This window comes from Calypte anna, chromosome 7 (genome assembly GCF_003957555.1).
Source record: "Calypte anna isolate BGI_N300 chromosome 7, bCalAnn1_v1.p, whole genome shotgun sequence".
In the NCBI taxonomy this organism is placed as follows: Eukaryota; Metazoa; Chordata; class Aves; order Apodiformes; family Trochilidae; genus Calypte; species Calypte anna.
In genome coordinates this window covers 11,116-35,659 of record NC_044253.1, presented here as the reverse complement: position 1 = coordinate 35,659, position 24,544 = coordinate 11,116, and the positions used below count along the sequence as shown (strand labels likewise).

General features: G+C 38.6%; 1 protein-coding gene across 8 annotated transcripts; it reads left to right on the top strand.

Moving 5' to 3' along the window:
- Positions 1-792: 792 nt before the first annotated feature.
- On the top strand, positions 793-23,794 carry MARCHF7 (membrane associated ring-CH-type finger 7). 8 transcript variants are annotated; one of them, XM_030454327.1, is made up of 11 exons: positions 793-874; positions 6,009-6,165; positions 8,346-8,534; positions 10,520-10,691; positions 12,499-12,666; positions 14,699-15,806; positions 16,073-16,242; positions 17,398-17,507; positions 18,849-18,962; positions 20,659-20,707; positions 22,463-23,794. In XM_030454327.1, exons 2-11 carry the CDS (start codon positions 6,019-6,021, stop codon positions 22,486-22,488), a joined length of 2,253 nt encoding a protein of 750 aa, XP_030310187.1. In that variant the 5' UTR covers positions 793-874; positions 6,009-6,018; the 3' UTR covers positions 22,489-23,794. The 8 variants fall into 8 exon arrangements, with proteins under 8 accessions (XP_030310187.1, XP_030310183.1, XP_030310186.1 ...); XM_030454323.1 differs by having other exon boundaries at positions 18,889-18,962; positions 22,460-22,633; XM_030454326.1 differs by having other exon boundaries at positions 22,460-22,608.
- Positions 23,795-24,544: the final 750 nt, after the last annotated feature.

Below are 24,544 nucleotides of genomic sequence, written 5' to 3'. Positions count from 1 at the left end.
TATGCACGAATCCTGCCTAATTTGGTGGCCTTTTGTCACAGCCTTGGTGGACAAAGGCAGAACAGCAGATGTCATCTACCAGAACCTGTGCAAAGCATTCCACACTGTCCCGCATGACATGGAGCAACAGTTTAAAATGTGGAGACCTAAGCTAGACATTAGGAAAAAAGTCTTTCCTCTGAGGGTGCTGAGCCCCTGGGCCAGGTTGCTCAGGAAGTTGCGGGTGCCCCATTCCTGGCAGTGTTGAAGGCCAGGCCGGATGGGGCCTTGAGCAACTTGGGCTGTGGGAGGTGTCCCTGTCCCTCCAGCCGTTTGGAACTGTAAGGTGCCTTCCAACCCAAACCATTCTATGGTTCTATGACTCTTATGATGTGGCACAGGAAACCCAAAGCCTCTGCTTGCAGTGTTAAGGCTGAATGTTGAACTTGAAAGCCGATTCAAACCGTGCTTTTGGGATATTTCTACATAAAAAGAAATACTGTCTCTAACATGAAGATTTTCCAGGCCGCCCTCCTTTTGCGGAGCGCCATAATTTTAATCTCTAACAGTTGAGGTGAGCGGTGCTAAAAGCCATCTTGGCTCTCCTGGTAGAACCACTCGCTGCCGACACACTCACTCCCTGAAGGTGACCCCCAGCCAGGCCCGGCGGGAGGAGGCTACGGGCCGAGAACGCCTTCCCCTCAGCGCCTCGCCCTGCCCCGCTGCTGCCGCTCTGCTCTCGCGAGATCTGGGGGCGGGCGGTGAGGGGCAGTCGCGCAGTCTCCGCGCCGTCGCCATTGTGTGGTGGGGAGAGGTGTCTCTCGTGGGCTGGCTTGGCCCCTCTGGTGGATCCTGCGCTCCTGAATGTCTTCGTCGTGAGGGTTGTGCCGCGAGAGTGAGTACAGACTGCTTACGCTGTCGAGGGAGGGGAAGGTGTCCCTGTATGGTCCCGCTTGCGCCCATGTCCGGGGCCGGCGGCTCCGCGCCAGGGCTGGGGGGAACCATTTTGTCTCGGGACTGGTGCCTGGCTCCTTAGATGGCCATACGCCTTCGCGCCTTCTCTGTCAGCGGAGCTGCATGACACCCTCTCTGCTCCTTTCCTCTCCTCGCTCTGAGCAGCCTCTCCCCTGCGGGTCGGAGCAGAACGGGCGGCGCAGCGCCGGCGGTCCGGGAGCTCCCGGCCGGTGCCTGAGCCTGGGCCACGCTGTCCGGGCCTCTCCCCTGAAGCCTGGAGAGGAGGAGGGACTGTTGCCCACTTCACTTGGCTCCAGTCTGGGGGAACGGCCCAGCGTCATGGCACCAGGAGCTGCAGTGTAGACGGACGGTTGGGATTTGTAAATATTTTTATTTGCATGTGGTACTGCTGAGGGGCAGCTGAGTTTTCTTTTAGTCTTCATTGATTGAAGTTTGAGAAGGGATCCTGTACAAAGAAATGTGCAGACCGTGCATTTTGTTTATCATAAAGAACCATGACAGTGATGATATACCGAGGAAGACACGTGATGGCAAGTTGCTCAGGAGAAAGTATTCTGAAAAGTTGTATATCAAACCATACAAAAAACTGTAGACGTAAAAGCTCAAGGTGGAAGTGTAACCACAGGGTTTCAGGTTAGAAAACTTGGATGTAGGAGCTAGGAGTGAAGTTTGTGTTTCTGTCTTGCTGAGGGTACAAGAATGCCTTAAGCTCTTAGTAGAAGCTTTTAAAGACTTTTCTTATTGATAGACATTACTACCTCAAATTGCAACTTGTTTTTCAGTAAAGAGAGTCAAAGCAAAAGAGGAGGAGTGAGAAGTTATTATTTGAAATACTTGGCTACTCGTGTTATTTTTAGCATTTGAGATTGTGCTGCTTTCCTTCAAAGGCCTCTTGGATCCTTTATCTCTTGTTACCTCTACTAGACCTCAATTAGGTCTAGCTGATCTTTTATAATGTAGTTGGAGGGATGACAGCAGGACATTTAAGCCATGTACCGAAAATAGACTGTTCAGCTCCACCTTCTTTTACAAGTTGGTCATATTGTTTCCCAGGTACAATTTCAAATTTGAAATTTGATTTCAGAACTTTCTTTCTTGCTAAGTCTTGAGAGGCAACATGTATCCCTTATTCCAGGTTCCATGAGGTTCTGATTGCTAAGTTGCATAATGTGGCATGACATATGTTGCTTTGATGAGAAGAGTGCTTCACACTTTGCTGTTCCCTTTCTCATTTCTTTGTTTTTGGGTACCAGCATGAGTCATGTCAAAATGATGGAGAAGCAAGAAGTGTGTTTTGCCAGATTAGCATGTTGAAGTTGCTCATTGAAGGTCACAGCTGGTGTGATATTTGAGTAAGTCATTCTTTTCCATTGTGGCAACAACAGGCTTTTAAATCAGTCCAGACTGCAGGACAATTTAGTGTGTTTTGGTTTTTTAATTTGTTTATCAGATAAATCATTTAAATATTTTTCAGCTTCAATACCTTCTATGTAAATTGACTGTTTAGTTGTTAGAGAATTCATTCCAGTATGTTAATTACCACTTGGGATTTGTTGAATCCCTGTATCGATAAACAAAATGTTTGAGGTTTTGAGTGTCTTTGTGCTCATTCAAAAAAATCCTCAAGATGCTAATACTCTGCATGAAAGAGAAGCATTCTCATTATGAAATATCCTATCCAAACACATTATTCCCTTTGCAGACAGATACTGTTGTCTCACATTGTCTTGTGATCTGCTGTAGCTTAGCAGGTTTACCTTGACCACCTCCTTGTGTTACTACAATCAGTGTAAGTCTTACATGTGTATTGTATATATTCAATCCAACCATGAAGAGGATTGCTGCTTTGGTTTCTGAGATACAGTATTTTAAACGGTTTTCAAAGCAGTCTGGACAAAACCAATCAACCAAGCAAAACAACCCCAGAAGACTTCTTAGTAGTACTGATAACTAGTTTTGAGATGCCTAGTATGTGGTTCTGTTGAATATATTCAAGTCATGGCTCCATTGACTTCATTTGGCAGATATACACACGTGTATTAATCTGAATGGCATGATTCATGTCATTCATGTCACTTCATCTTTGTTGAAAAGCAAAGATAAAATCCAGTCTCCTCCAGCAGAACTTTGCCTAGATTGCAAGGCCTTTTTTCAGTACCTTTCCACTTCTGCATCCAACATGGAAGGATTCCTTTTGTCAAGTGCCTGTTCTTACACAATTCTGGTTCATTTTTATAGCAGATCTTCCATATTTGCTGGCTGAGGCCAGGAGTATGGTTGTATTAAAGAAATTAATCATAATGTGTATGCATGAACTGACATTAATTTTGCATGTTCTAGTGTGCTGTCTTTATCTAGTTCTGAGATCTTTTTTATCCACAGTTTATGCAAGATTTCTTTATTTAGAGGAAAAAAAAAATGATGTACATAGTATCAACCTGACATATTCAGGTTGAAATCACAAGGTGTGCTAATTTATTACATGAAGCTGATCACATTGTCCTCTTGGGGTTACTGCTGCAGGATAAAATTACTCTTGTACCCTTTTATCTATGTTTGTAGAAGAAATTTGCTAATCCTAGACTCCATTTCAACTTCTGGAGATCATTGGTTCTGGTGTCCAGTCTTCCACCATATAATTTTCTGTCTGAATCCTCTTATTTTTGTCTGTGGATTATGCATAAGCAATTTTATTAGTATTAGATGATCTCTATTTTGGTCTTGAAGTTCTAACTTCTTTCACTTCTGTCTCGTCCCTCTAGTCATTTTGGACATTAACTGCTACGGTAGGAGCTCCAATTCCTCCTTCTAGAACCTACAGATACCTTTGTCTGACTTTTAATGGAATTATTTAGTTCATTTGGTTCCACACCTGGAAGCAAAGTGACATAGAGTCAGAATGATCCTTAACAAAAGCAGTAATTCTGGTGCGCTTTGTCAGGCACTGACATCCTCTGCATGCTTGTCCTTTATCTATTGTACTAGTATAAACCGTAGATAAACAGTGCTTTGGGTGTCAGATCTCATCAAGTTAGCCTGTGCAAAATACACCCTAGTTTTTATTACATAACATGATTTGCAACTTGAAGTTGCAACTTTTTCACTCTCGGTGCAGCTTCGGACAAGCTTGCAGTGCACTTCATGGCAGATTGCTCTAAGGCACTAACCATTACTGCAGTGTCTTCTCTAATGTCACAAAAATTAAGAAATACAATATTTTTTTTTTCCCCACAAGTGATCCACTGAAGTAGTGTATCTTAGATTATTAGATTTGAATTTACTGAATTCCTTGTAAACTTCCATGACTGACAGTGTTCTGGACTTTGGAATCAATATTGCTGTAGTTACAGCTTTGAAAATTGGGTACAATTGCTCAGTATTTACTTAGAGGTTTAAATGTGATCTTGGAACTTGAATAAATTAATGATTTCAAATTCCCAATCCAAAGCTAGGTAAGTGAGAGTTTCAGGTTCCTGAACTGGTCTTGTTAAGCTGGTGATGTCTCTGGCAAAAGCAAATGGGTTGCTAATGTCTGAAGCATGGTCTAGAAGGTAGTGTGATTCTCTGTAGTATAACTCAGTAGTGCTTTGGTACACATATGTAAACATTCACTTTATGCTTTATGTTATGATTTTTTTTCCCAAATTAAAAAAAAAAAAAGAGAAAAAAAAAAAAGAGAAAAAAAAGTCCTACTTGCAAGATTAAGCACTTGGGCTACTTTCTGTTGTGACCTGTGTTGTAAATCTAGTAACTGAACATGCACCAGGACAGTGGTTAAAAAAATCCTTTCATTAACAAAATTAGTCTCTGCTGTTTAACTGTTTGGTCCATGGAGTTCTGTATAAACTTTCACTAGGCAGAAGACATAATGCAGCATGACTTTTGGCTAAGACTGAAAGTCCTGAGGATGTGAACTGAATTTTTGGAACTGCAGCCAGACATAAAGTACATCAGGACTGATTCAGCAGCTTTTCAGCCTGTTACTGATGAGCATGGCTGACTTGTAGGGAAAAAAAAAAAAAGTTCAAAGAAAAGTCCTTTGACCAGTTGATAATTTTTATCTGGTCTAGGTTATTCCTGTTGTCAGAAAGGCCAGGATTAAAAGTGGTTAAATAAAACAGATTGTATCACTTCTGCAAATCACCCTGTACCGGGGGCATTGTCATCGATTTTGGAGTTGATAGTTAAAACGCTACTCTTCCTGCACCATACCACTGATGGTACTGCAGTTCTCTTAAATTTTTAATTTAAGAACTATCTGTTGAGGTCTGAGTCTGTCTGTGCCATTCTGAGGAGCAGGATGTGGGAATATTACGAACCAGTTAGGTAGCTATCTGGAGCAGCTATCTGAGCACCATTAAGTCAAGATATCCCTTCAAGGACAGTAATGACTACAAGATTTGTGGAAAAGGCACCAGCATTTATTTTGAAATACATAGAAATACCAAAAACAGCAAAAGTGACTCAAAGGTAAACTTATCTGTGAGACAGCATGTGCTCTTTTGTATACCTAAATTTTCAAGGGTTGTCTTTGAAGAATTTTAAGTATTTCTTCAAGGCAGGCAGACTTTACATGTGTTTTTTTTTTTCCACAGGAGAGTGGAGTTTCGTAGTTTTGACTTGGAAGAATAAGTCAAGAGTGTGTTTTCTGCAAGTGTTGAGATACAGTTTTTTAATAAAAAAATTATATGTGTATTTTGGAAATGTGAGAGGCCTTTCCCTGATTCCTGGTTTATTTTGTCTTAATACTAGTGCTGCAGAGTTCTTAAGGGAGTCACACTTGTAATATAATAGCAAGAATATATTGTAATAAGTTGAGCAGAAGGGGCTGTGTTTCTAGTTTTCTAACATGGAATAGGAGCAGATGTAAAGAAGAGGTTACAAAAACCAGGGAAGAAATAATTTCCCCATCTTGCTGATGCAGGGGCAGATAACAGCCCTCTAAAAATTTTTATATGCGAGTCATATTTATGATACTCAGAATGGCTTGTGTGTGTTTTGCACATTGGTCCCTGCTTCTAAGAGAAAAAAATAATCATTATGTCCTTGCACAGCATACAAAGAATGGAATCAAAACCATCAAGGATTCCTCGAAGAATATCTGTTCAGGCCTCCAGCTCTGCACTAGGATCTAGAACATTGACTGGGAACAGTTTAGCCAGTGCATATGGAGCAAGAGAATCTTCACGGACATTAGAATCTGGATACGAGGTAATGCTTTTTGTCTCTTTCTGCAAATTATTAATGCATGTAGTGTGTTTTTCAGCAAGAAACACATACACAAAAAAGGGAAATAAAGGGAAAAGTCCCTACTAGGGCATTGCATTTGTGAAAAAAAACCCAAAAAACCAAAGAGTTTATAATGTAAGGATTTTTTAACCAGGCCAGTGACAGTGTTCTTCAGTTGAACTGGTAGTTCCAAGTTTTCCATCTTTACCTGCTTTTGTTTGTATCTTCATCTTTTAAACCTGCTTTTCAATGAGTGAAGGGCTTCCTGATGCTCTGGATAGGTTCTGTTGTTAGTCACTGCGGTCCAGCCTGGGTGAATGGAATTTTCTGTTGGGGTAAAATGTAGATTTTATTTGAAATTTGGTATGTAAAGGGCATTACACTTCACATGTGGATGGTGCAAAAAGTACAGGAATCTGCTGCAGTTCTGAGAGGAGACAGTAGACTGTACTGCAGTACCTGATTTCTTTGCATTTTTTCAAGATAACAAGAGGACCATTAGGCCTACACACCATGCTGTTCTGCCAGTATGTTTATACATTTAGGCCTTGTGCCCAATAGGTCTGGGGTAAAGGCATTTACTATTTCATGTGTAACATTTTACACTAAGCCAATTGCTTTTGTGGGGGAGAGGAGCCAGCTGTGAAATAATAGGGAAACCTACCGAGATTCTAAAATGTGGGAAAACTTACTGATGAGTTATTTTCACGGTTAATTTTGCATTTGAGCATGAACATTTCTTCAGCTTTTTAAATTCTAATACCACTTTTAAGAAATAGTGACAAAGTACTGTAGTTAGTAGTTTGTAGAAAGAGGATGGAAAAATAGTCACTTACAAACACTGTAATAAAATGGCTGGGGGTCTGTTCTTTCTATTGATTTTACTAATATCGGTGACTAGAGCAAATTAAATTGCAGTGTCTTTCCTTAATTATCACCTATTCACTAAATTCAGTGAAACTAGGAGTGTTGTTAAAATTAGACGGAATTGTATGTTAAAAAGAATTTCCAATATCATTATTGGAAACTTGCTCTGTAGTCATGGTAAAGATTAGAGTTTCTGACTAGCTTGGAAGACATTAAACAGGGACAGTCATTGCCTTGCAGACATCAGACTTCAAATAATCTGAGCACTTTGTTCTGAGGTAAAGCAGCAAACAATGTTTATTCCTAGGACTGTTTTGCCAAACAGTCTTAGTTTATTGTATCTATCAGACTGGATTGGCTATTTTTGTTCTGTGTCTAAAATCCACTGCTAGAACTGTTCATCTTATTTTTTAAGGCCAAAGTGATTTTATACCCAGTTCTGTTTACTATTTTATGGTGGTCTTGAAGATCAGTGGTTTATAAGAAACTTAAGGGACACAAAAGGTTCAATTCTATAGTGAAAAATGGAAATTATTTCTGCTGCTTGCATGGAATGCAGTTGGAATTGGTAATGATTAATGTGCAAACCTTCCCTACCAATAGCATAATAATGGATCTTTAGAAAAGACTGAAGTAAGCAGTGGTAAAATGAAAGTGTTTAAGACTTGGAGAATGTATTTTGTAATTTGCAGTAGTGTGGTGTATTTTTAAGGAATAATAACGTAATGACAGTTTACATTTGTTGTCCCTCAATTTTACTAGGACAGATCACACTCCTTATGTAAAAATAATTATCTGATAGTGGGCTTAAAATATTCTTTGTCCTCTTTCCCCCTCTCTCTATGCACCCACTCTTTCTTATGTTAAAGCTGATGACCATGACAAGACAGATGGCTTGCTTTAGGGGCCAAACCCCCCACTTTTATTGTGGCACGTTGGCTGTCACAGAGATTCTTTTTCTGTGGGTGGGTTGTTCTTTTTAAACTTCACACTTGAAAGTGAAGTCCTTAATTCTGCCCTGTTGCTGGAGTATCTAAGTAGGAGTAATGCCTTAAAACCCTTACAGTTCAGCTTTTTATTGCCTACAGTCAAATGAAAGGACAGATAAAGGAGATGACAACTGGCTAGAATACTTTTGAAATTCCTTTTTGCCAGTGGTTCTCCCTTAAGCCTGTTTCATTTCTTCTTGGATATGCCTTGAGGTTTCTTATGAAAGGTTGTGAGCTTTCTTAATACCTGTACTTCTCCTTGTTTTCAATGTTCAGATCAGATACTGAGTTAATTTTGAGTTACAGGATGCATGTGATAAGCATGTTGTTCTTCAGGAATCCAGTGTGTTGAATAGTTCCAGTAGAGACTGGGGAATTGGAGAACGAGACGCCCATGAAACTCCTTGGAAGCTTTCAGCATCCTCTCCAACTCGCTACTCAGGGACACTTGATCATCCACATTCTGGAAGATTTTTAGGAAGCAGAAACAGATTGGTGAGAATCGTTAATGTGTAATACTTAAAGCCAAAAAAAAACCTAAGCAAAACCACAAAAAAACCCCTCAACACACAGTTTTCTCCCCCAGCAAACAGTTTTTACTTTAGTCTGAAAAGCTGGTACAAAGGGTTCACTGTCAAGTTTCTAGGTAAGTAGCTTTTTATTAACTCAGGATGTGAAGGGAAGGCAGAGGCAAGAGGATACCAATGGTAAGAAATGATTCAGAGCATGACAATAGTGATCTGCTAGTATCCATTTAAAAGGGAAAGGGTGATTAGAATCTCATCTGTGTCGTAGTCATAGAGGTGGCAAAATTAGTTTATACTCAGCTTGTTCCATCAGGTATTTCTAGGTGGTCTGTTTTTTGCATGGTACCAGATTGGTGAGTTAACATAAAGTTCATGGGTTTGGAGGCCTACTTTAGAAAATGTAGTGGAGTAGAAGTGGTTCATAGTCTGTGATTGCTTACATACTGCTTACAGTATACTCTGAAAAAAAAATGAACTGTCACCTGACTGAGATCCAAGGCTCAGGCCTAAACACCTTGCCTTAACTGGGCTTCAGAATGTGCCTTCATAATGCCTAATGTAGTGCAGGATAGAGTGACAAAAAAAGCCACTTCTGTTGCAGTAGAAATATTAAGATGGGAAAAACATAAATCTGAAGTTGCTTGGCAGGAAGGTAGTGCACATGTGAAAATTCTGCTTCATGGCAAGCTGAAAGATGTTTTGGTACATGAGAGTGCTGCACCTTAAACAGGTGTTTGTTTTCTTATTGTAACTTAAAGGTGAAGACACTTGGAGGTAAGTGGAAGGGAGGGAGGAACTAGAGTGGCAGTGCTGGCCTTCAGAGGAAGTCTTGGTAGGTGCCTAGATGGAGTTGAAATGCAGATAGGGTCTGTGGTTGAAAGTGTAACAGATCTAGTTAAGTCTAGTGGTACTTTCTTTTTTCTACATCAAGGTTAATTTTTCTCTTAAGTTCTACTGCAAGTGACCATTTACCAAATAACAAAACAGGTGATTTATGAGGGAGGTTAACCTTGCTTTGTACTCAGTTTGTGGTGTTTGTGTTTCCCCATTTGTCTTTTATGATGGGATAAGAGAAACAGTCAGATATTTTTTCTTTTTAAAGACTAAAAAAGAAGGGGCATAAGCTTAGTAAAAAAACCTCAACAACAAAAAACCCAAAACAGAACTGTAACATCTACTTTGATTTGGTTATCTGTAAGGATCTTTGTTGTAGATACTTCATGGGAGGGCAATGGCTGAACTGAACTTTTTGATTGAGGTCAAGTTTTTTGTGTCAAAATAATAAATGCAAAACTTTTATAGTGGAAATTGGATGCCTTGGCTGCAGGTAACCAGGCCAACAGCTTTATAGGCTGTCCCATTTTTTTCTATTTTTTAATACTAGTTTCTGAAAACTGTTTTATTTCAGTGCTGTACTCTGCAAAAATTGTTTTGTAGCCCTTCTTTACTCCAAACTGAGTTGCATTGAACTTAATGTAATCAAAACATCTTATCTAAACAGTTTACTAGAAGATAGAGCTGATTCCTTAGTTATTTATATTTTAGGTTGGAAAAAAATAGCTGGATTAGTTAAAGTTTTAAATAAAATAAGGAAGCTGATCATTGTGTGCTGTTTCTGGACAGCAAAATTCCATTTCCTAGGAGATTTTTTACATGCTTATAGCATATTATAAGTCAGAAATGTCTTTTTCCCCTGGAAGCCTCATCCATCAATAAAGGGAAAAATGCTGATTGTTAAAGAAACTGGCGTTTGTTGGTAGAGTAAAACTGTTGTCTTGAGTAAAACTGGGAATGATCAAGAACACAAGCATAAATCCTGCTTTATTTTTAAATAAAAAGGCTTTGCATCTAAAAGTTCTTCACAATTTTTATGACTCTTACATTACATACACTTCCCTTCGGTGTAAGCACATCTGAAATAATGTGTCTGCAATTTTTAAAATGTTATTTCAGTCTACATCGTCGTCTTCTCATTTTACATCTGGGTGTTATGGTGAGTCTGAGAGAATTCAGGGAGCATATTCAAGACTGCATAGCCAGCAGCGAGATAGTGACTCCAAGAGACCTAAGCTGTCTTGTACCTCTGCCTCTTCTGTGAGAAGTAACAGCTTGACTCCCTTTTCAGGTGAGATGTTGCTTACCAGAGCTGAGTTGCCTGAATGTCGTCTGAGTAGTAAGATCAAGTTTTTAAAGACTTGCTTTGAAATTCTATGCTTTTATCATTATTAAATATTAAAACCTATGCCTACCAGAAGTGTATGTTCATACTCATAGCAGTATCTAGTGTACAGAGAATGCTGATAACATGGTTTTTTGAAAATCCAGTTGTACTCTTGTAATTTCAAAATTATTACCTGTACCTATTCTGTTTGCAGTAAAGCTGAACTTCGTGGCTCTAGTATGTCTTAATTGGTTGATATTTCAAGGAAGGAATGAGTGGAGCTGCTGTTACTTCATGAGTCAAATTGTGCGCAAACCTACGCGTACCAGGAACAGCAGAAAGAAAATCTACTTTAGCTCTGTGTTTCAAGAAGCATACTGTCATGGCTGGTTAGACTATTGTTGTTAGGGGTGAGGGAAGAAATAGTTTTTTTAGCAGGGCCTAAACTCACTTTATAAAATCATGGAACTGTAGAATGGTTTGAGTCAGAGGGGACCTTAAAGGTCACTTCCAACCCATCTGCAGGGACACCTCTCACCAGGTTGCTCTAAGCCCCATCCAGCCTGGCCTGAGACACTGCCAGGGATGGGGCAGCCACAGCTTCTCTGGACAGCCTGGGCCAGGGACTCCCCACATTCACAGCAAAGAATTTGTTCCTAACAGGCCAGGGAAGAATAAGCATTCTGAACTAGGAGGACTTTCAGGACAAAAAGAGATTTTCATTAAAGCACAAATAAATATGTGATACTTGGATAGATGTAGGTAAGCAATATGCTAAGTCTAAAGGTCAGGAAATAATGATCAAAACCCTATATAGAACTTATTTCTACAATATTTTGAAACAGACAGCTCTGTTCAGATTACCCTTAGGAATATGTTTCAGTGTTCTTTTTCTGTATCCTTAAGGAACCATACATACACCATCCAAATAAAAGGTGTTAAATTCTTGCTCAAAACCCCAGTATTCCTCATGCTTTCTACTGTGTTAATAAAATTACCACCGTTAACATTTCTCATTATGTTGTAGAAATATCTGTCTTTCAATTTCTAGGTTGGTTGCTCATCACACTGCTGACCAATGAATGCTTAAATAAGAATTTATAAGTTAGCAGTATGACAAAATCAAGGTGGATTTTTCAGAGCCACTGAAGAACACTTTTTGGAACAAGAGTTTTGTTCACAGACAAAGTATGTACAGTTCCCTATTTAGTTGTTGGAGCTGCTAGCAAAAAAACAAGATCCCTTTTTAAACTGAAGTGTTTTACTGTGCAGTATGAGCAAGAGAAGTATTAGTCATTGATCTTAAAGATATGTCTAAGCTGCATTTAAGTTTCAGCTGTGTTTCTGGTAAATGAATTATAGGAGCCTTTAAGAAGCATCATTAGAATGGCAGTGTTTACTAAGTCTCAAAGTGCTGTTTAGCCATATTGTGAAGCTTTTTTAATAATTAGTTACAATTAAAAAGGAAGATGGTATTTCTCTTCTTCCTCCTGTCTTGTATGAGTGTTACTGAGTCTGATTCTTCAGGAAAGTAATATTACTTTTTTTCTGGGTTAGCTTTCAGAACTTAACTCCCTGCAAGATTGAGTAAGTGCCAGCATCAGCAGAGTGCTGCTTATCTTTGGCTTTATGTTGGCAGCTGGCCACTTGATTGGCTTATTAGTATTGTTAGACTCATCCTTGGTATGGTATAACCAAAATGCATGCATAAAACTACTACAATACCAGGGGAATTATTTAATTATTTAATTATTTAAATTTTTCTTCATAGATTCTTCTTGGAGGTACAGTAGGATTCCTAGATCTTCATCAGTGATGCTTGGCTCCCTTGGAACTGAGCTGATGAGAGAGCGAAGAGAGTTAGAAAGAAGAACAGATCTGTCTGTTAATAACTTGGTGGATCACAGCTACAGAAATAGTGACTTTTCATCTTCAGCACGTATGTATTGTACAACTGAAAGCTTGTAAACTCATAGGTTGTGTGCCTGTCGGTTTCTACACATGTTCTTTTAATATTTTCTTCAAAGCACAAAGCCAAAAGATCTATTCATTTTATGGTATTCTTTTAAATGAAGTTGGCTGGCAACGTCCCATGTGTTGGCTAAACTATCAAAGGATGGATGCATGGTCTAGCTTGTAGATACAGTCACAAAATGGTGTCAGTGTTTGCCACTTACTGTGAACAGTCAGTGAGCCTGTTTTCTTCTCAATTCTAGTTCTTAACATGATTTCTCTTGGTAGTGCCACTGTTGAGTGCTAAAAAATTAACTCCTAACTGTGTTCCCTGCTGTGTGATTAAAACCATATGGCAGATGCTTGGCAGCTGTGAAGATGTTTGTTTAGTTACACTGGGTAAAGCTCATTTTCCATAGTAAATAGTGACTGTAATGCAGAATCCATCAAGAAAAAAGCCACCAAAAACCCCACCAAGCCCTCAAAACCAAGACCAAACAACAAGACCCCACCAAAACTACAAATATGAAAGGTTTCAATTCCAGAATACCTAGAGAAAGCTTCTGTCTCCTACCTTGATCTCTTTAATATGTGTTAAGTTGTTAAGATATTGAAAAAGTTTCCTTATGAGAGGAGAGGGCTTCAGCTGGTTCCTTTTCTCTGTCATCCTCAAATCTAGTCATTTGAGGAAGGAGGCTAACTGATATTATCCTGCTCGGGTGCTTGTAATATTGACTGCAGTTCAGCTGCAGTAGAATTCTTCGTAGTGTGTTGAGGTACTTACACAGTATATACAGAAAATACACTTCTGAGAGTCATAGAACATTTTGGGTTGGAAAGGACCTTTAAAGGTCATTTGGTCCAACCCACTGCAGTGAGCAGGGAAATCTGCACCTAGATCAGGTTGCTCAGAGCCCAGTCCAACCTGACTGGAATGTTCAGGGATGAGGCATCTACCATTTCTCCAGGCAACTTGTTCTAGCGCTTCAGTGCCCTCATTGTGAAAAACTTCTTCCTCATACTGTGTCTGAATCTCCCCTATTTTAGTTTCAAATTTGCCCTATTGCTACATGCCCTGTTAAAGTGTGTCCCTGTCCCCATCTTTTTTATAAGCCCTCTTAACCATTTGAAAGGCCACTGTGAGGTGTCTGTGGATCTACTCCTTTCTAAACAGCCTTTCCTCATACAAGAGGCCCTTGTATGATTTTCACCTCCTTTCTCTGGACCTACTCTTAACAGGTCCCTGTCTGTCTTGCACTGAGGACTCCAGAGCTGGATGCTGTGCACCAGGTGGGGTCTTACCATAGCAGAGGAGAAGGGCAGAATTGCTTCTGGGGTTCTGCAGACCACTGGGAAGCACTGAGTGATCAAACATCCACCTAAAAAGCAGGGGAGGACACAAACATGTAGTGATCTAATTGACTATAGGTAATAAAAGTAATTGGGAGAGCAGATGATGTTACTAGTGTTTCTTTAAATTGTCTTTACTTCTGAGGTCTTAGCTTAAGCCATTATATAGCTTTATCCATGCATTTGGTTTTGGTGCTGTGATGTCTGCTACATTGCTGAAATCTGGATTAACCTGTCTTTCTCTGCCTACAGGCAGAATGGACCTTTAAATTATGAACAGTACTGTATGTAGTTTGCTTTTTTTTCTTGAGATGCTGTTGTTCTGTGACTTCTTACACATGGTCAAAAATTTCATGTTTGCATGTAACAAAGTAAGTGATACCTTGATAATCTGAATATTTTGGTGTGTCAGGCTCCAAAAGGATAAACTAGACTGAAACCAGTCTAGGTTTCAGTGTAACTTCAGAGTTCTGTTAGCAATATTTAAACTTAATATTGCTCCAGAATCTATTTCTCTGCCAATCTATGTCTGTACCAAATTTGAAACGATTTTCAGTAAGGGTGACAAAGTCCTGAACTTCTGCATGTACACATAAGAGTTATCCATCTGAAATGTAATAATTAGAGCATATTTTGTCATAGTATTTTCCTCTGCTTTTTTGCAACAGATCTTCAAGACAGGCCTGCCTCTTCGTATGCAGAGGGAGCAAGACCAAAAGAGAACTCATTAAGCACTTTCAGGCTGAATGCATCTGTGAACCGCCAGTTGCCTTCTGACCATCAGCCAGCTTTTTTCAACAGAGACTCTAACATGAGCTCTTCAAGATGCAGCTATCCTTCAAGACAAAGGAGAAATGAATTAGAATCTCCCCAGAGGAGTGTGCAGTCATCATGTTCTCTTATTAGGGATGAAACTCCTTCCTCTAGTAGTTCTGAAAGAGTTTTTTCTTCTCAAAGGTCACTGAATGAGCCTGCAGCTGACAGTGAAGGGAGGCGAACAACTAGACAGCTGCTGTCTCGCTTAGCCTCTAGTATGTCTTCTACATTTTTCTCTCGAAGATCTAGCCAAGACTCATTGCATACAAGAACATTAGGCTCTGAAGAGTCAATAGTGGTCCCAAGAGTTCAAGCTTCTCTGTCGAGCGGTAATGGAGCTGCGACTCCAGCAGTTCCAGGACTTCAGACATCTGAAGCTTCTCAGGGATTTAGTTTTCTTAGACGAAGATGGGGTTTATCAGGAGTTTCACACAATCATAACTCTGAATCAGATGGAGAAAATTACAGACCAGACTCTGAAAGTAGAAGCACAGGATCCTGGTTATCATCATCTTTGAGGAACAGATGCACACCACTATTTTCCAGAAGAAGAAGAGAAGGAAGAGATGAATCTGCAAGGATCTCTACCTCTGATACAACTGCCAGATCACAACATGTCTTCAGAAGAAGAGAGTCAGGTGAGGAGACATCTCTTGAAGCATCAGATAGCCCTCGTCGGGCTTCTGTTAGCAGACCATCACCATCTGCAGTATCTGGTATTCCTACAGCTACTGCCTCCCCATCAGATTCAGCACACAGTAGGAGAAGTTCTGGAATTCTGCCTGGTTCTCTCTTTCGCTTTGCAGTGCCTCCAACATTAGGAAGCAGTATGTCTGACAATCTTATGATAACTGTAGATATTATTCCCTCTGGCTGGAGTCAATCTGATGGACAAGAAAGTGGCAAGTCTAGAATACCACCTTCAAGAGATCCAGAAAGACTGCAAAAAATTAAAGAGAGGTAATTTAGTATTTTCTTTTGAGATAATGTGCCAGACATAACATGAGGGGGTCTGGGGGTTTTCTGTAGCCGTGATGTTAAAAGGAGGCTTTCCTTCAGAGGAGGTGGCAAGTCAGTTCTCCATCATCTGTATTCTCACTTTTATCTTCAGAGAAATATGTTTGAATCCTCATAGGATTGAGGACAATTTGATGAATGGAATTGTCTTTATAAAAACTCTTACATGAAGTGTGTCACAGCTTTTGCTGATATTCCTTCTTATTCAGCCTGCTTTTAGAAGATTCCGAAGATGAAGAGGGTGACTTATGCAGAATCTGTCAGATGTCCTCTGCAAGTTCAGACAACCTTTTAATAGAGCCGTGCAAATGCACTGGAAGTCTGCAGTATGTTCACCAGGAGTGCATGAAAAAATGGTTGCAGTCCAAGATTAATTCAGGTAAAGCAGATTTGAGATTGAGGGAGACTTCAAGTTACATTGGTAGGCTGATCAGAAGGATTACTCTTCCTGATGTTATTTATTTGAAAAACGAGAGTCTGGGGACAAACGACAGTGTTGCACTTCTAGGCTGTTTGTATATCTCTGCAGCTTTTCATGTGAGTAGCTCCAAGAAGTGTACTTGTCATTCAGAGAATTAGATTTTTGGAATTGTCTACTCAGATACTAGACAAAATACAACATTGCAGAAGTGTAACTTGAGAGCTACTCTGCCACTTGAGGTGAGTTTGTTCCCCACCTTTCCTCGTGTATCTGGTTCTAGTTTTTAAGACTCTTGAGTGGTAGGAAATAAAAAATGTTTTTCTATTGTAACTATACTTATAAATATGTAAAACCATAAGATACTAGCTCCTGTTCAGGGCAGTTAAAACACTTCAAAAATTGCACACTGTACAAATGTTTTTGTGACAAATGGGATAACCATTTCTAAGTTATCTGTAGAATTTTTTAAGTCTCAAAGGTGGCTTTGTAGAAGACATGGTGTTATTGGAATACTCTTTACCAAAGGAAGATTATAGCATCTATTTACTTTGTTTACTCAGTGTCAGAGGATCCACATCAGAATAGGGATGTACTAGAAGCCTCAGCCTATGGGAAAAATAAATTGCAGTATTAAACTATACAAGACATAAGTCCACCATAAAATTGCTTTGTTCATCTTGTTTCTTATGAAGCAGCTTCTTTTAAATGTTTAAGACAAAATATTACTATTATGATAACTTAAAGCTATTCCAGTGTACCTTTTATACGATTATCTGATTCTATAGTTAGTTTTGTGTATACTTGGAGTGCACTGTAAAATTTAAACAGCCTATGCAATTATTTTATGCCAGACTTTGCATAACAGAGGTATATGGTGTTCAGAATGACTGTGAGGCAAAATACCTGTAGATGGATAGGGAAGAAATATTCTGAAGCATTTAAATCTGACAGTAGCAGATAGTCACTACATTAGTATTAGGAGCTTTTGTTTCTTCTAACCTTGCTCCGCAAAAATAAAGTTAAGAATTACAGTTCTTAATGCTTGTATAGTTACATCCTAGGTACATGTTGTTGCAGCCTGACACTGACTTTCCCCCTGCCCCTCTCCACCAGGTTCTTCCTTGGAAGCAGTAACAACTTGTGAACTGTGCAAAGAGAAGTTGAATCTGAATCTGGAAGACTTTGACATTCATGAGCTGTATAGGGCACATGCAAATGAACAAGTTAGTATTTTTGGCTAATTTGGTAAGTGTTGGTTTAGTGCTAGGAGGGTGTTCTCCTTTAGAGAAGGAAAATGCATCTTTTCAGAAGAACTGTTGTGCACATAAAGTGATGTCAGCATGGAACAGATTTTTCTCCTCAGTATTCAGACAGATTCTCTTTCTGCTGTGCTTCCTATTGCTGAGCTTTCAGTAAGTGTAATATATCTTGTCCTCGGTTGCAGATCTGTTATCCAACTTTGCAGTCCAGTGTCTTGCCACATAGGTGTTGTGGGTGCTTAGTATGACTAGATTCAATTTCTCATTAAGTCATGCTTTGTCTTTGCTTCTGGCTGTTTTTAACATAGTTGAGCAGTTATTTTAAACGTACCATTAAAAACTTATTTTAATTGGGGTGGCTAGAAATTAACCTCTCTAGCAGCTTCCTCTTCTGCTCCTCTAAGTCCTTTCCTAATATAAAAATAATTGAAGGCCCATTAGCATTACTTGTGTTGTATAAAGTACGTTATCTTAAAACTACTGGATTGTGTAACAAAAAGCTGGTGTTATTTTAATGAATTTGATTCATAGGATTTTCCTTATTCTGTGGGTTGTATCCTGTGATTATAGAAAGACTCATAAAATTTGCCTACCTCAGAAGCTGAAAGAACATGCACAGTGACACCAGCTTTGGGGCCAAACATCAACATTATTGATGTTTGGGGCCAAACAAATATTATTATTGTTTAGAGTAAGCTTTTATTCTAGTGCTTTAGTTCCTGTCAGTTCTGCTAGACCCTGAAAAGTCTTGAGAGTGCCGTCATCTTGTATTTTAGCACTACTGATTGTTGGTTACTGTTTCTGTACTTTGATGCAAGTAAGAGCTTTGAAACTTTTTCTTAAATTGACTCTAAGTTCAGTAGCATTTGGAAATTTTATCTTAAAAAAGGAAAATAATTCCTCAACATACTTAAAACATTGTAAAAAGTTGTTAAAGTATTTCCCTTTGTTTTATTATCTGTAAAGCATTGAGACCACTGAAAAGAAACTGGCACAGTTTTTTATTTTATTTTTATTTCCCAGAGCGGTGTAAGACTTCATTTTTCAGATTCCTTCCTGTGAACTAATCATGGTGACTGACATTTGGTTTTTTTTGTAGAACTTTTTCTATTTTTCTTCAAGGATAACATGTTAGATCTGGGGTGGGTGGGAAGATCTGGAAGTATGAATAGTTTTTCAGTACTTAAAATTGTTTTAGTGTTACACAGAATGTTTTTAGTAAAATTTAATTCTTTTTCTACTTCTTGCGTTGTATATGCAGACCTGTCACTGACCTTCTGAATGTTTCTTTTGATCTCTTATAAGGCAGACTATGAATTTATCAGCTCTGGTCTCTACCTTGTAGTGTTGTTACACTTATGTGAGCAGCGCTTTTCTGATATGTTGGGAACTGCAAGTGAGGCCAGCACACGAGTCAGAGTAAGTATACAGTTGTTTTTTGGCACAAATTGCTTGTACAGGTCTAAAATGGCATGGGTTTGGCAATGCAGTAACACCCTGTTTAGTGTGAAACTCAGGGTGTTGCTTTATTGCAGTTACTGCGTTGCAAAATCATTTTTATCAGAGTTGTTGGTAATTCATTGTTTCGCATGTGTGTTCTTGTGAATTTATGCAAAACGGGAAGGTGAGCATCCTGTTTTACAAAACATGCAGTTAGGAATGTTGGACTGTTTCACTTGATGAATTTTTCTCATGATGCCTGTCTACATTGCAGACGTCTAGACCTTGCAGTGTTTGTCTGCTGTTTCTCACGCTAATACATACTTTGTATATTGCATCCTGAAACTGACTAGCTACTACTAGTTTGGTTTTCTGGCATTAGTCAAAGCTCTTGTTAGTTGTATTTGACTGGATTCTTGTAATTTAAGTAGTGTGGCTTAGAAATGAAGTAAGCACACATTATACCAATAAGAGATCACACAGAGTTACTCCTGCATAGTGATTAATTCAGAAATGGTGTATGGTTGATTTGACACTAGAGGATGATTCGGTGCTCTATGAAAACTAAACTTCTGAAAAGATGTGGGTTTTTTTAATTACATATAAAGAATTGAGAATATCAAGCTTGTTCAGTGCTTACTGGAATGTTAGCTAGCCAGTACTAGGCCTTTGGGGTAGAGGCATGACTGTGGTCTATTCTCTTACTATATTAGAGCAGTGATTCTCTTCTCTGTATTGATATTCTGTGATATTCTCAGTGATATTCTCTTCTCTGTACACAGAATGTCAAGCTTGTAGTCTATGATCCACAAACAAAATGTCCAGTTTTCGCTGCTAAAATTGTAGATACATAAAAAATATTTACAGGCATTGCAGAAATAAGACATTTTTACAGACTTTTCTTCAGAGGCAGCATTGAAGTGCAGTGTGTGATGCTGCACTTTAAACCAGCCAGAGCATCAGTGTATACAGCTGAGCTATGGAAACTGTAGCATTATATTCTATTTCTTTATATTTGCTGTGTCTCAGCATCTGGACTGTTACTGAAACAGTGGTGTAGATGCTGACTGACAGGAAAAAAACAATTGGCTGAGACTTTGCAAGTTGCCTAAGGAATTTGTATTCTTGGGGATTGTGGCTTTGGGTTTTGATAGCCTATACTTCTAACATAACCACTATTGTCCAACTGTAATCCTGCTCTTCAACTTTTTATTTACAGTTAAACTCTCTAAGTGTATTTATGCATTTTTCATTAACCTCAGTCAGAGGGCTCTGCTTTGCCACATTAATAGTGAAGTGTATCCAGCTAATGCAGTCCTTACAGATGTTTTTATTATTATGTAGGAACAGTTTAATGAAAACTGGCACTTGATTATGTGTGCTACTTTCAAAATTGATGTTTTACAGACTGTAGAACATGAAAATGATTCTACTAACTGCTATTAGAAACGTTTGACATAGAGTGAAAGCTCAAATAACCGTTTGAAGTCTAATGTGTGGGGATTTAAATTAAATTTGAATTGATTTTTTTAAGTTGGGGAAATGGGTTAGGATAAACAACTTCTGGGATGAAGCTTTGGGATATAAAAAGTGAAGAAAACTTTGCTAACTTGTTGCAAATTTCTGCAGATAACTTTGCAACTTTTAAACTACTTTCTTTCTGCCTTGTTTCTAGTTTATTAACCTTGCAAGAACTCTTCAGGCACATATGGAAGATATTGAAAGTAGGTGCTTCCCCTCTTCCCCTCCCCTCCCATTAGGTCAACTCAAAAGTTAAATGAGTACAATCCTCCTTGCCAAGATTCATAATACCAAACCTAATTGCTGAAAACTTGACTTTATCCAGCAGTGCTTTTTCCGTTATCCGTAGAATTATTCTGAGAGAGAGCTGTTTTTAATTGTCCATGATGAATTTACCAACAGGCATAGAGTTGTTTGAACCATGGAAATATTTTCTACAAGTGATAATAAGATTCCTTATTAATTACAGCTTGGTTATTGGTGCTGACCTTGAGGTGGTAGCATTTTAGATGAGAGGCCTGGTAGAAAAGAAACGCTTGAAGTTGAATTTCATTGCTCTTAAATGACTGTACTTTTCTTGCCATTTCCTCTTCTGTATTTTGATTGAATGGTTGTCTACACTCCTTGTGTAGACTTCAAGACTCCTTGTGAACTTCAAGAATGAAATTTAACTGTTGTCAATTTTGGCAAAGAACTAGCTTACTTCTCACCTAATGGCTTCTTTATTGTGCTTAAATTAAAAACTATATGCTAACTTCTGGTAAATATATGCTGAATCTAAGTATTGTTTCTGGATATAATGAACAGGTCATAAAAGGGTAATGGATCTACCTTTTTTCCCTAGCGTGCCTGTGAATCTCTGTTAACATTCAAAGTTTGTATAAGAATTTTCACTGTATAGAATGTATGCATTTGGAGCACAATAAGGAATGGTGTGTGTGTGTCTGTGTCTGTAAGTTCTAGTTCAAGGAGCAGAGGATTATTTCTGCATTTAGAGCACGCAGTGGTGGACTGGAGTCAGGATTTCTTCTGAAGTTCCATGCATCCTGTTTAAAACAAAAAAGAAACTTCATGAGTGCTATTGTACACAGTAATTTGATGTGCATTTAATTCATGCTTTATCTAACATGCAGATGAGGGATGCTGAATTCTAAGTCTATTGTTGATGCTACTGTAGTTGCATTCTAAGAACTGCAGAAGTGAGGAAACAGACCTCTCTGTGTTCAGAGGTGGAACAAATTACTCAAGTGTAATGACTTCTTGGACTCCAGAGTTTGCTTGAGGGCACGGAAAAAATTTCTTAGTCAAGATAATGCTTTACAAACATATTGCTGGTGTGTGTATTGACTTGTTAAATCATAGCTGATGAGTGCAAGTTTGTCTTTGAATTTACCTTGCAACACAAAAACCTATAAATATGTGTGGTTTATATTCATTTTGTATATTCTGAAAGAGTGGAGGTTGATAGAGGAGCTGATTTCAATTAGGCCTGACTTAATTGCATTGAGCAAAATGCATTGTTTTTTCTTTGGTCTTTCTGTCTGTTTAGACTGCAGAACCTTTCCAGATACTTTAGTATCCAAATGGTTAACTTTTTGAGTAGTTTCCCTTTTGTTGGGTGCTGCTGTCATGGATTGAATATATTCTCCTCTGACTACTGTTGGAACTGTCCACTGTAAAAACTACATGAAAGCTGAATCTCTGGCATAATTAATTTTTCTTCCTTTTATTTTGAGGAAGAACAGCAGGAGGACACTGGAGTTTCAGTTTGAAAAGAATTTACTTTTCAGACACAAGATGCGTTTCAGAATTAAGCTATGTAACTACATGAGGTTTGGGCGGGTATTAGAGTCTGCTCTTCAGTATAAAATTAGCTTAATTTCCACTACTCATTGTGAAGTGCTTTAATTTTACAGTCCCTTGTCAAGGTTTATGATTATACTGTGTTGTTCCAGCAGCTTCTGAGGATGATTCTGAAGACTGATGCTGCTGAAGAACTTTCATGCTGCAAGAAGCAAATGGAATTGCTGCAGAAATGCTGATCTGGCAAGGAAGTCATCAACATGCTTTTTTTTCCCTTTTTTCCCCTCAGTAAAAGCGCATTGAATATTACTGTAATTTTTAAAGCATTGTTGAATTCAAAATCAGCTGCTGCACAGTGGAACTCTGTGAATTTGAGAACTACTCAGCATGTGTGAGGATTTGATATGCATAAAGCAACTTACCTTTTTAAAATGATGAGGATGATGTGCTTTGTTTTGGAAGATGCCAGATTTTGAACATTCAAGGAAGCTATATTTTCCTTTATATTTCCTTCTTACTGTAGTCAGATTTCTGATTTTGTCTTTTGAGTTTTGCTCTTCTACTGGCACTAAATGGTTAAAGTGGGTTTCAGGGTGAGGGTGGGAAGGGAGGGTGGGGATGTCCATGTATTAAATAGGTTTTGTTTGGGGGTTTTTAAATGCCTCGGTTGCCACATCGTACAAGAACTGATTGCTTCCAGTGTTAGTAAATGAACAGGGGGTTGAGCAAGATACTGTAGAGGTTATTTGAGTTTTCATTTATTTGAAGATTATTATTTTACTCAAAAAGCAATAAGAACTTGCAGTGGTCTTCTAATATCTAGAGTTAGTGGTGGCTTTTTTTATGTACCAATTTGGAAATTGGAGATTATATTTGATATTATTATGTGGAATATTGCAGGTATAAAGTTGCATTTCAGCATTCCTGGCAGACACACAACTTGATAAAGATCTAAGGTTGTTCTGTTTAATCAGACTTTTTTAGATCACTCCTTCACTGTTCAAAGCACTGGTTATCAATGTGTTTTCTAGTGTTGTCACTTCTTTATAAATAAAGACAATAGAGGTATGCATCTCCACTGGTATTGTCCATTTTATTTAGACATGGATATCTACCAGAACTTAACACTTGAAAACTTAGAGAGCTGTAGTCTGTGGCATATCTTGACTAATCTTTGTAAATTCTTATGCAGATATTTAAGAGTATTTCTGACCATTTTGGATTTAAGTGCTTTATATGAATGGTGGTACGATAAATTGTGATACATGTAATGAAATTATATTTGCTATAAATATTTGTTAGCTTTTTAAATTACAACAGTAATAATGTATCTGCAATGAGTGCAGTATGTTGAAATACTTTAGTTTATTGTTACAGGATGTAAAACTAACCTGTGGAAGAGAGGGAATGCCTTAACTGAAACACACTCGCATGATTGAGAGTTCACTAGTGTTACATGGGGTAGCCTGTTGCCAGCAAGACTCAAACAAACAAAAAACCACCAAACAAAAACAAAACAACAAAAAAGGAATGCTAAGGAAATAGCACATTTCTGGTAACCTTAGGCATTGGATATTTGGTACCAACACACATAAGTATCATTGCAGCAATTAGTTGAGATACAGCTCTGCAACATTTATTTAAAAAGTGAAGGTTAAGGCCTATGTGAAAATGATTACAACTCATTTCTGAAGAAAGTTAATTCAGATTTATAATAAAAGTTGTGTTTAATCCTTTCAGAGTTAGTTGGCATATCCTAATAAAACATCATACGGAAGAAGCAGACAGTATTTCTTGTACAATCAATACATTTAGTTGTAAGTGTGAGCTCTGATAGCCTAATCAAAGGCTGACTTGATTTTTTTTTCCTGTAATTGCATTTTGTGTACAAATTCAGTGCAAGTGAATTTTCACTTGGTTGTCCTTTCTGCCTTGGTAAGCTCCAGTGTGAATGAAGGAGTGACAGGTGAATGCTGGGGTGGAATGAGTGAGTAGCAGAAGGTCTGAGTTGACTAGAGAGGAGAATGCTTCCGGTCTCAGCTGCCTGCCCTGGGCACTCCAGACACTCCCGATACAGTATGGCCGAGGCTGGCAGCAGGCAGGAGTTGTCGTAGTCTGTACCTGTGCTGTGAGATACCCATCTGTGCAAGCCCTGGTGGGTCCACACAAGAGTGATTGTGTCAGCACAGAGCATTTGTGTGTTCACAGAAGTGTCCGTGCAAGCGTGTGTTTGTGGT